Source organism: Syngnathoides biaculeatus, chromosome 2 (assembly GCF_019802595.1).
Source record: "Syngnathoides biaculeatus isolate LvHL_M chromosome 2, ASM1980259v1, whole genome shotgun sequence".
NCBI lineage: Eukaryota > Metazoa > Chordata > Actinopteri > Syngnathiformes > Syngnathidae > Syngnathoides > Syngnathoides biaculeatus.
Window position 1 is genome coordinate 13,468,029 of NC_084641.1, and position 12,603 is coordinate 13,480,631.

At 40.4% G+C, this 12,603-nt stretch overlaps 1 protein-coding gene across 9 annotated transcripts in view; it reads left to right on the forward strand.

The window, feature by feature from the left end:
* The window catches only part of LOC133508467 (TOX high mobility group box family member 2-like), a 180,351-nt gene that overhangs the window by 119,289 nt on the left and 48,459 nt on the right, over nucleotides 1-12,603 (forward strand). For 8 of the 9 annotated variants that reach the window (XM_061834586.1, XM_061834578.1, XM_061834604.1 and 5 more), the window contains one exon: nucleotides 10,943-11,002. The exons of the other annotated variant lie outside the window; for it this stretch is intronic. In XM_061834586.1, coding sequence (XP_061690570.1) covers nucleotides 10,943-11,002 — 60 coding nt within the window. The remainder of the gene's footprint in view (nucleotides 1-10,942; nucleotides 11,003-12,603) is intronic. 9 annotated transcript variants of the gene reach the window in all.

Genomic DNA, 12,603 nt, shown 5'->3' on the forward strand with positions numbered 1-12,603 from the left:
CCCTGCCTTGCTTCTGTCACTATCCGCGTTGAAAGTTTGATGCGTTTGTGGCTGCTCGTCTGGAACATTAAGCGGATGAAGGAAAGGTGCAACCATCTATATTTTTAAATTGGTGGTATCGGAAGTGGTGTATGTTTTTTTTTTTTTGTGGGTGTTAAATGTTTTTCCCCCAGGTTCTGATCGGAGTGGTGCTGTTTTGTTTTTTTTGAGTGACATTTCCCTTGAGGATGTTTAAGGCACCGTCTAACTCGAGTTAGTTTTTCTGTTTTTATTTTCAAACGTAGATCAACTTTGTCCAGCTTCACTGAATAGTTTTCAAGATGGCAAAAGGTCAGTAAATCATCTGTCCTATATTTGATCAAGTTAGTAATGTTGTTTAATTATCTGCCCACATAAACACAATGTGCTTTTTCAGTACGAAAATAAAGCTGATAACAGTGAAACAATTTACTGTACCACAACCGTAGCACGGACTCTCGCACGCAGACTCCAACTCCGTGACGTCACTCACAAAATTATGATGCCAGTTTATGTGTGGTATGTGCGAGTCAGGTCCAGCTGTAGTCTGTTGTGCAAGTTCTAGGTGTGTGTGGTCAGAAGAGGCCCTCTTTCTGTTATCTGACAACAACAGAGCACGTGTCGCCGTTGCCACAGGCTGCGCTCTTTACAGGCTGTGTGTGTGTGTGTGTACATTCTTGTATAAGTTACCTGAAAGCAATACTTGAGTGAAAATACAACTAGAGTAGAACAGAAAACAACTTAAATGGAAGTGACTTTGACTTTATTATTTGTTGTTGTTGTCACCTTGTAGAATGTTACTGGAGCAAGTCTTAAAGTATATAAAATGCACTGTATCAAAAGTCATTTGCTGATATCACATGTACTTGAATATTGGAAGTAAAAGAACAGTGGTGCCTTGAGATAAGATTTTGTGAAATCATTTTTACCATTTAATATGAATGGAAATGCCATCAATCCATTCTAGCCTGCACCCCCCCCCAAAAAAAAACCCCATGATTAAGATGTGTGTTTTTGTATAAAGGAAAAATGGCACTCTATGATATTGTACTTGACACAAACATAATTAATAAAATTAAATAGTGTGATGAATAAGCATTTTGTACATCATAATTTAATCCTGCCATTCAACTCTTTGTGCTGCTCCTTCTGGTGTGCTTTAGCTGGCCTCAGTGTAGCAGTATAATACTGATGGATACTAATGGAGATTAGTACTTCATATTCTACTACTGCTGTAAGTGACTCAGCAAGATGCTGTAACATTAGTCATTGTTTGTATAGCATCCATCCATCTTCTTTGCCGCTTATCCTCACGAGGGTCTCGGGGAGGGATGGAGCCTATCCCAGCTGTCAACGGACAGGAGGCGGGGTACACCCTGAACTGGTTGCCAGCCAATCGCAGGGCACATTGAGACAAACAGCCGCACTCACAATCACACTTAAGGGCAATTTTGAGTGTCCAATTAATGTTGCATGTTTGTGAAATGTGGGAGGAAACCGGAGTGCACAGGGAGAACATGCAAACTCCACACAAGTGTGTCGGGGATTGAACCAGGGACCTCAGAACTGTGAGGCCAACGCTTTACCAGCGGAGCCACCGTGCCACTCTTTGTATAGCAAAGAAAAATAATATGTACCCAAGTATTTTTCCAGTTCATTATCTATATGCGCTGGTCAACCATTTGTGTTCAAAAACAGATGCTAAACCTTAGCATTTTGGCAGTTTGCATTGTTTGCAATGCACTTTTCTGAAGCAAAGTTTTCTAAATATTGTAAATACAGATGTAAATGTCTTTGTTTTGTTTAGTTTTAAGGGTAAATTCAAAACTTTTTTGTAACAATTGTGCAAAAAGATGCCGTCCTATAGCAATTAGAGCATTTTGAATGCCTAATAGGTCAATAGTCCAGCTCAATGACCATTGTGCAAAGACCCCAGGACTTCAGGAAATGTGCACCGTTTTCAATAACTTGTAGTGCAATAATTTGGGACAATGTCAATTGTGCAAATGTTGCAGATAATACTCAGTTGATGAGAGTGGTGGCGATGCTACTCAGGCTCATGAGTAGCCAGTATTGCTCAACAACATATGTGCAGTTAGGGTAAAGGTCTTCCAGTAAAATGTACGTTTTGTTTAGGAAATGTAGAAAAGTCCAAGTAGACAGAACTATAAGTCATGAAGTGGAGATACACTTCCATTACGAGATCATTCGTGACCATGTGTGCATACGTGGGTGTGTATGTAAATGTGTGTGTGTGCCATGTTCATTCTTTGCTTTGGGTGTGGTAGCAGAATTGCTACTGTAGTCTTGTTTTACCCACTCCCATCCAACTTTTGTTTTTTTTTTTTTGCATCTTCCCCTCATGTGTGTGTGTTGGAAAACATCAAAATTCGGGGGCACATTGTCTCAGATTGAGGTCTGTTCGGTCTCTTCTGCAGCTTAATTGAACACAGAAGGAGGGAGCAAGTGAGAGCTGTAGAAAAAGAAATCAAGAGAAGAGGGTGAAGATGAGGAAGGAGGGTGCTCAAACAGCCATGCATATTGCATGAGGAGCCCCCCTCCCCCGTCCCCACCGTGCAACCCTTTCATACACCACCACCACACACACCCCTTTCTTCATAGAATGGCTGTGTACTGTTCTGGGCTTATTAATTCCGCTCGGTGAGAGAATTATATTTAGAGACTTGGTGTGCTGAAAAAAAAGCTTTTAAAGTCACAAGTATTACACATTCTGCTTGAGATTTTCTTATATACATTGTAAAGTTCTAAAAGTTTGTGGAGTGAGTGTACACTGCACCTTTTCTACATTCTCACACTCCACTTCGATGTAAAATGAGGTACAAGTACAACCGTACCAGGAATGAGCTCAACTTTTATCCGCACTAGTGAAAAACTGACATGCAGTATATGATTTCAAAAGTGTCGTGTCGACTTCACTGAAGGTAGTACTGCTTCAAGTAAACTGAATTTACAGGCATTGTAATTTTGAGATCTGATTAAATCCAACTCCTGACATATGCCGGTCACAAAGTGCCACTTAAATATAACTTAATTTGCGGTATCACAAAATGGAAACTCATTAAAACATTACTCGTATGTCTGTTTTGCTACTGTTCCTTTTGCAGGAAAAGCCAAATGCATGTGCAGTAATTATACGAACGCTATCACAAACACAACATAAAATCATGTGAAAATGGCTGCATGATTACAGACAAAATAATAATCGCTATTATTTTTGATAAATTTTGGAATGACAGTTCTTAATAATCATCAAATTATTTTTATGGCACTACTTTTCAATGGACTAAATGTAATGTTTTCAGTGGAAAAATGATTCTTTGAATATGAATATATGAGAGATAATAGCAAAGTAACTGTACCCTAAGAATTTTTATTTGACCAAGGGATAACTGAATAAGTATGTTATTACAAATGCAATCATGAATTATAATTTAATGGAAGCAAATAAAGTTAATGGATAAAATGCAATAACATTATTCTGCAAGCAGCGACCTTTAAATCCCCGTCAATTTTGTGAATCGTCAAGGACCTTGTTCAGCTTGATTGGTCAGTCTTGCGCAAACTGCACAAATTGCAAAGAACTCCACAGATGCGGTATCCCTCCTCATTTTTATTTTTTTTTCAGCTGGGTTAGGGGGTTTACATTGCGGTCAGGACATCCAAAATCTTCAAGTCAAGGCAGCCGCCATAACGATTCAAGTTCAAGTCAACATACCTGAAATAGTATTCCTCTCGGACCTGCGGTGCTGTAATAAAATAACTAAACAGGTTTATTTTTTAAATGAACAAAAAAATGTATGAAAAGAAATACATATACAAACATCTATTTTCTCAGTCGCTTAACATTCTTAAGGGTCACAGGAGTGCTGGAGCCTATCCCAACTTTTCATCATGTTCCTGTGACACATTACCTCTTGGTTGAAGTGCTGACTTCAAAGTAAAAGCTTCATAAATGACATCACTGGACAGCAATGCCGTTTTAAGCATTGATTTTATTAATGTTGCTGGGGAAAATAAGGTTCTCACATATTGGTGTTTAACTATTCATAAAGATAAATTCCATAATAATGCAAAACACATTTGTTGGGTTGTAAGAAAATATTTTAATAATCAATTCATTGGTTGAGTTTTTTTTATTGATTGATGAAGGGATCAGATTAAAGAAACATTTTCTAATTTTAAATAGAAAAAGATCTCTGAACGCCGAATCGATATTCATTAAAGTTGATTAATTTGTCGCACATCTACATGTTTGCATTACAGTCAGCGGAATTTTACATTACTGTCTTAATGTTGTGTGGTTTAAAGAAGGGGCAAGACCTTAATGTGGCAGCTGCGGCGAGTGCATTTTAAACTGCTTTGCTTAATAATTTATTCCAGGGTATATGTCACATTTTGTTGTACTGTGCACTGTCTTAAAAGTTTAATTAGCTTGCAAAATGCTAATATGTACTTATGTGGCAGTGGACTTCAGAGATGCAATTGTAAATTAAAAAAAACACACACACACACTCTCCGTCTCTCGCTCTCTGTCTTTGTGTACCCAACCCGCCACGCAAACAGATGTTGCCTTTGAGGTTTTATGTGGAGTTTATGGATTGTCAATCAATCAAGCCCAAGATTGCACGGCTGTCATTGGGCTGCCCTCCATCTCACCTGTGACTCGATGAAACGTTCCCAGCGTTGTGTCGCCCTGTTAGCGCAGTGTAAATATTACATCGTTTCCCTGGGTACGCTAGTTAGCATAAACGTCAAGTTTGAGGCTTCATTAGCTTCGAGACTCTCGGCTTTGTTGATGACTGCGAGGGTTGACCTAGTTGTGGGCCTCGCTAGCTGCGTTTCTCTCTACCTCCCACCCACCTTTCCTCCTGCACAGAATCCCTATTATTCATTGTCTCTCTCAATTTAGGGTCTCACCTTCATCCTTTTAGGCCATCTACTTTGATCTACCCTATTATCTTTTTATGTATGCATTCTTTAGTTCCTAATTTACCTCTCTTCTACGTCCTATTATTACTCACGCACATCCTCTTTATTCCTCTCTCCCAACACGGTGAGTCAAGCAGGGAAACATCGCAAGCAGTGGTCCCCGCTGAACAATTACTATGCAAAGCAATCCAAATAGAGATGTTTGCCGAAAACAACATGTGTGTAATTACTGCTTAATGAGGCCCTTGTCTCGGGCAGAATGCCCAATTAGACTGCCGAGGAGCGACCGATGCCAAGGCCCTCTGAAGAAAGAGAGGGGACAGAAGTAGAGGTAGGCTGCAACGGCAACAAGATGTGGGAGATGATGAGAGCATGAGAGGAAGAAAGGGAGGGGGGGTAGAGAGAAATGGAATAGCAGTGAATGAGAAGATGATTTCTGCTGCAAATGTGGAGTAATGGCAGAGCTGATAGCATTGACCCAAGGATAAATTGGCGTTTTAAATGGGAGAGTGATGCTGTGCATAGGAAAGCTGGGGAGGTTGCAATATATGAGCAGCCATGTTGCGGCACAAAATGGCTGACCTTTCCAGGTTGGATTTTATCTTTTTGATGGGTGTTGTTTTTATTTTAAATGTAATGTTATTTATTGTCACTGGTGTTGTGGCGATGCATTCACAAGACTTATGTGCAAGTGGCGTGGATTCAATACCCACTTGGAGACAATGTACACTATGAATGTGAGAGTGAATACCGTAATTTCTGGCCTACCGAGTGCACCTGATTAGAAGCCTCACCCAGTACCTTTGTAAAGGAAATACCATTTGGCGCATACATAAGCCGCAAGTGCCCACATTGAATCCCACATTGAAACGCGAGATATTTACAAAGAAAGACGGTACACAGAGAGTTTTCAAGGTTTTAATACCTTAGCTTAGCTTAACATAGCAACAACAAGGTAGCACGAACAAGGTTGTTTAAAAAAAAAAACCATACCGGTAAAAAAAAAAACTGCTGCGTCAGCTACACAGTAGCAACATGGTAGCACAGCAGTAACACGGCCGGTCAAAAAAAAAAAAAAGCATACCTAAATTACTGAGACACGGCGGCAACACGCTAGCAAGGAGCTAACGCTAGCGTGGTGCTAAAGCTAGTGCTGTGCTATCAGGGCCGGTTAAAAAAAAAAAACTTACTGGTAAAAGTCACTTCCTCGGCACATATATTGCACCGGTGTCACTCTTACCTTTTACGCTCGAGTGCCACTCGCGGCCGTTGGAAAAAATGCACAAATTAGCCGCATGACTGCACAAGCCACGGGGTTGAAAGCGTGTGAAAAAAGTCACAGCTTCTAGGCCAGAAATTACGGTGCTGTAGTTCTTTGTCCCATCTACCCTGCCGGTGACTGGTGACCAGTCCAGGGTGTAGCCTGCCTTTCGTCTGATGTCATCTGGGCTAGGTTCCAGCCATCCACGTCCGAAAGCACGTGCAGTATTGAAAATGTATGGATAGATTAGTTGTGCTAATGTCAAATTCATTGTGTTTGGAACGTGAAATTGCACGAGAGGCTTTCCACTTGAAACGTCTTTTCTCTCGGAGCTTGCCCATTTCGGTGTTACAATTTCTCCTATTTACCAGCTACACGCCAGGGAATCCTTCAGCAAAGACAAAAGTAGCTCGAGAGACCAGATGGATTCTTTTTGCAATTGAATAATTGTTTCACAAAACCAACTAGGAAAAGTATTGAGGAGGTGACTTTGTAAATGTTGTGTCATTTTCATCGGGGGCTATCCGATCAGCAAGTGGGAGAGTACGGTACATAGTGCCAGCTTGACAAACAGCCAGCATCTCAAAGTGAAGTGAGTTAAGTCAGAGAAGAAAAACTCTTCTTCTTCTTTTCATCAAGATAAGCCTGTAGTGATGTTCTTGCTCGTTTTTTTTTTTAGTAAAGAGACCTTACCCAGAACTGTTCTCTTGAGTCACCGTGATTTCCAACCTTGCATTTTAACTCTATTCTTTAAACCAGCCTTTTATACTGTTGTTATCGGGTTGCAGATTGTTCAAGCAAAAGGCTGTAAGGTATTTTATTAATTGTCAGACATGTGTTTGAGTCAAGTTTGTGCGATATATTAATCATTGAACATAACTTAAGACACACATACTCTGTTATTGAATGAGAAGGTCGGTCTAAACCACGTACTGGAACGCTTTTTAAAAAACAAATGGAAAAAAAGGTCCTTTGAATTTACTTAATCCAGACATGTACATCCTACACTATTTGATTATTTGGATTATTTGAGATCGACTGACTCAGGTCAAATAGTGGAGCGCAGAGTCCAAAGCAAACATGGTGAAGCAGCATTTCGCTATTATGCTGCACAGAAATGGAATAAGTTGCCAACAGAGGTGAGGTCAGCTCCAAGTGTGAATGTTTTTAAATCCAGGTGGAAAACTCTTCTTTTTTTCTCATGCTTTTTAGAATATATCCACTTTTTGATCATATTACTTGCACTGTATGCGGTTTTAATTGTCTTTTTTAAAAAATATTTTGTATGTCATTTTTGTTTTATGCCATTTTAAATGTTTTATTTCGTTGTTTTCAAATGCCTTTAATCATGTAAAGCACATTGAGTTACCTCGTGTATGAAATGCGCTATACAAATAAATTTGCTTTGCTTTGCAATTTAAGGGGAAAAAAGAGGAGAAAATAACATCAGTTGAACACATTTTCAGCATATGCAAACAGAAAACGAAGTATCCCCCCACCAATGTACTGTATATTCAGTATTATGACAAGCTTTAGGAAGATGGACTTAAATCTGTATTCTCCCTTGAGTCCATCTGCCACGCAAGGTTAATATGAAAGAGGTTTTCATAGGAATTAAACTGGCCACCCTCACCCCACCCTCCGTGCTTCATGAAGCAAATTCGCTTACTCCCCTGCATCAAATAAATTAGTCGGCATCTCATTTGAAATAATTGTAGCTTTCGCTACTCGGTTTTGTTTTTCCTTGTGACATGCAGCATGGACGAAACCGTTTAAATGAAGGCGTTGTCTTGTCAGGATAAAATAATAGTGAGTGTAGTCATATCATTTCACCCACCCATTTTCTTTACCGCTTGAAACACATTTGCTGAAAAAGCAATATTGGCAAGGTGCAGATTTTACATTGCATGTGACCCATTCATTAGCTGTAGCTCATTTAAAGCACATTTCTTCATCAGGAATAATTTCTGTGATTTTCTACCTTTTCTGTCTGCCAGTGTGCCTTTGCACTCAAATGTAAATAAGCATAGTGGCACCTTGACTCACGAGTGACCCGACGTACAAGTTTTTTGAGATACGAGTTGTCCCTGGGCCGATGTTAATATATTCATTTATTTATTTTGGCCTTGATGTGCGGGTAAATGTTTGAGTTAGGGGTTCTACAGTGCATGGTGGTGGCAAACTTTCAAAAAAGAGGCCAAAGGCTTGCTTCAATCATTTTATTGCTACTCTCGGTTGATGATTGCAAACGAGACAAATTACCCATGCATATTTAAAACAACCGCATAGCTTTGCTATACGTCAGCTAGCTGACCGCTAATACAGAATGAAGAACTCCATAAATGGGCCAACTTAAGTCATCAATGCAGCAGGCAGCGTTACAACCCTTTAAGCGCCTGATATTTGAACACAAGCGTGGCAGCAATGCATGTAGAGAGACAATACTGTATTACAATAGTCTCAGCCAGAGACCCTTTACCCTGTAAAAATGACTAATATTACCGTAGCATGTTACTTCTAAGTTTAGTTTATTTTCTTTGTCTGATACTATGTTTGTAAGTACAGTATGTCATGTTGCTTTTGGATGAAAGCGTGATTCATTTTGAAAAGGACTACGTCTGCAAGTAAACCCCCGCGTTTACTTTTGGTCGGGTTCAAACTGTCTTTGTCTTGCGTAGGGCACCTCGTCTCTTTTTCTATTCGTACATTTTAGGAATACCGATGGGAAAAACCTCAAGCCATCCTAGTAGTTTAGAATGCTCGGTACATGACTGCATCATAGTGGCCAGGACATTCGCACAGAGGAGCTGCAAAATGATTTAATCTTGACAAATGAACTGCTTGAATGATGATTTGAGGTATGAGCATGTAAAATCAAGTGAGTGTTCACGGAACAAATTAAATTGAGGCACCTCTGTGTAATGTTTGTTACAGCCTAGTAAATTCCCATACAGGCTAATACAATATACATCATTAACCAAGACATATCCCAAAACATCCATGAATTTTTATTTTTCACCCCCCACATCCTCATTGAGCTACCTTTCTCATATCAACAAGATTATTACAGTTAATGTGGTCTATTCGGCTATTTAATGTTGATATTTGGGGTTATGATTTCATCGGTATAGGTTTGCTACTTCCTGTCTACGCCTCATCAAACTGGATGTTTTATGCTGTTTTTAGAAGAGGTTTCCCGTGTATTTTTTTCATGCTAACACAAATTATACATCTTCTAACATATAGATTCAATTTGAAATGTGCTATGCATAGAAAGCGGAAGAAGTGATGACCACGTTTGATAAAGATATGATCCAGATTGCGCATTTGGCAGCCATTTAACATTGAACTGAAAATCGCTTGTAATATGAGGACTATCATATTTCATCAGATTAGGTTGGTTGTATAGTAATGTATTGTTTATACGTAGGGTCATTTTACATTGGCTCTGCAAGAAATTAATAAAAAATGACCTTTGAAATCAGGTAAATCCTAGTTTATTGATTTTTGTAGCTGACAAATGTGTAAGCCTTGTTGTAATTGTACGTGCTCGTTGGTCACTGTTTTAAGTAGTTATGTGTCACATATTATTTATTATCCTGTCCTACCCAGCATGTGTTTATTTTTTTTCTTCAAGGCTTTTTTTTGTGTGTGTGTGTGTGTGTGTGTTGTGTGTGTGTGTGTACGCGTAAAGACCACCACCCGAATGAAAATGGGCTCCCAGTAGCTTCACATCTGAGGAATCTTGTGTTGGAACGCTGTCGGGTTTGATCATGTTGTCTCTGCTGTCTGGCTTCTGTGCAGCGATATTACAAAGAGTGACCTCAGTCAGCATACAAGAGGGGGCTTCATTTGACACGTTGATTTTCTGTGTGTGTGTGTGTGTGTGTGGTGTGTGTGTGTGTGTGTGTGTGTGTGTGCGTGTACGTGAGTGCACGATTGTTGTTATCCAGTCCAGTCAAGGTTTGTTCCATTTGCTGTTTGCATGTTATGAAAAAGTGTGATGCCTTTGGAAGCCAAGGGCATTTCACAATGCGTCGTCTCTTAACAGGGTTGCAGTTTCTCTGTCACCTTGACACTGCATCTGTTCACTTACTGAGCTGTTTGTGGGGAGGAATCTCATTTTCTCCTGAGCTAAAAACAGAGTGCCGGTTGCATTTTCTCCCTCTTTGTCACAGCTGATCTTTGCGGGGAATTCCTGTGGGATTAATCCTTCCAGCATACTTGACATCACAACTAGCGTGTTGCATGTAGCACTCATGTGGTGGGCCAGGATTTTTTCGCTGTGCTCTTGGGGGGGCGGGGGAGTTCAGGGGTCAGTGTTTGAGTCTTAACCCTCCGTCAGACAGTGTTTTGGCACCTGCAGCAAGCGATCTTTTACTGCCTCGTTAGCTTGCTCCCAAAGACGCAGCATGTCGCCACTGAGCGCAGATTCAGTCGCACTCCTGCTCACGCGCTGCAGAGCCCACAGGGAACGGCCTATCTTTTACTGCTGAGCTCATGTAGTCTCATTACCGGCCTCGCTAATGAACAGTAATTACAGACACTTCCATGTCACACGTAAGGTTTAACCAAAGTGACAAAGTCATTAGTCTCACTCTTAGGGGCCACCCGTAAAAGACTTTCCATCGCACAACTCCTCCATGGTGGATTTAATTATTTACATTTATTTGGACATCATATTAATGTCCCCTCTCTTGTTTCTTTCCACAGTTTGATGGTGACAACATGTACATGAATGACAATAACCAAGAGTTTCGGTCACCAAACCAGGTAGGTGTGCCCATATCTGGTGTGCCCATATCTGTTGCCAATTTTTAAACATTAAAACAAATAGCGTCTTTATTAATGTGCATCTAATGTCCTCCCCGTGTTTTAAGTACCGCAGTTCTGACAGCACATTTAGCAATATCCATCCATCCCATCTCAATACCGGTTAACTTGTCAACGGTTACGGGAGTGCCGGACCCTACCTCAGCCGACATCAGGCGAAAGGTGGACGGCACCCCGAAATGATCACCAGTCAGTCGCAGAGCACATCTAGAAACAAACAACCATTCGCACTCATCTTCACGCTTAGATTCACAGCTATGGGCAAGTTAGTGTCTTGTGGCAGAAACTTTGGACAAAACCCGCACAATCAGGGGAAGAACATATAAGTACAGAAAGGTTTGAGCTGAGATTTGAACCTTGAACCTTTGGCTGCAAGGCAGATGTGCTAACTTCATGCACCCGCTCATGCTGCCAATGGAGTAATCCCTTTTTGTTTCTGGAAATTGGAGTATTCCTAAAATTTTCCACAATCCCCCCCCTCCCAAATTATAGCTATGTCCTAATATGTGAATGTATTTTCTTTATTAAAGTAAACCAACTCTGATTTATTGTTATTTAGCTGTTGGTTGATGTTGTGGTTGTGGTTGTGAATCATTTGCTTTGGAAAAAAATCTTTGGATACAAAGCTCAGTGCTGAAAGTTTTCTATTAGCGGTTGGTGTTTTTGTGTATTGCTAGGATATTCTTCTTCCATCTGGTTTAGTTCAGAAAGTCCAAATGTGTTGTCAGCTAGATAGTGATCAGAATCTGCAGAATTCAAAAGGGTCAGACGCCACGATAGCAAAAGCTTTTGTTGAAAATGTTGGAAAATGAAGGTTTATTGCCGCCAAGTAAGACTTTTGTTGATATAGTGCGCACCACTTGGACCATTTTTGAGAACATCACTTTCTTGTCTGGAAAAAAAAAAAAATAAATATTAGCTCAACACATCTATTAACTCTGTTCCAGAAACATACCTGTCAACGAATAATGGTACATTTAAAAAACGAAATAAAATCACAGAGTAGAAATAGATCAAAGTAGCCATATTTGGTTGTCTTAAACGTCACTCCCTCATAGCAGGGTTATTTCAGTTTGTCCTGTTTTCCCCTATGTAATAAATCACCATTAAATGCCATTTGACAGATTATGTTATTTTAAACATGTCATATGGATTACACTGTTAGCAGTGTAATCACAGTGTGAGTCAACAGGTCACTCAAAGCTCAGCAGCCACATCGCACCACTCACAGCGCCATTGGTACCGCTTACCGTTTGGACTCACTGTCATGGTCACAGTCGGGGAGGTACGGACAGGCGCGGCGTTGAGTTCTCCCAGCTGCTGGACGGCAACACCGGGCTGGACATATGGCCGATTTTGGAACGTCGCAGTTTGTTGATCCAGCAGTCAGGAAAGAGTGTGAAAACATGGCAAGGTGAACCCTTCTCCTCAATTAACAGCTTGCTAATTGCAGTCAATGAGGGGTCAAGACCAGCGGATGCACACAGAAAAACACACTTGTCAATATCTCAATTGTTATAGAAAGTGATGCGAGGCTGTAG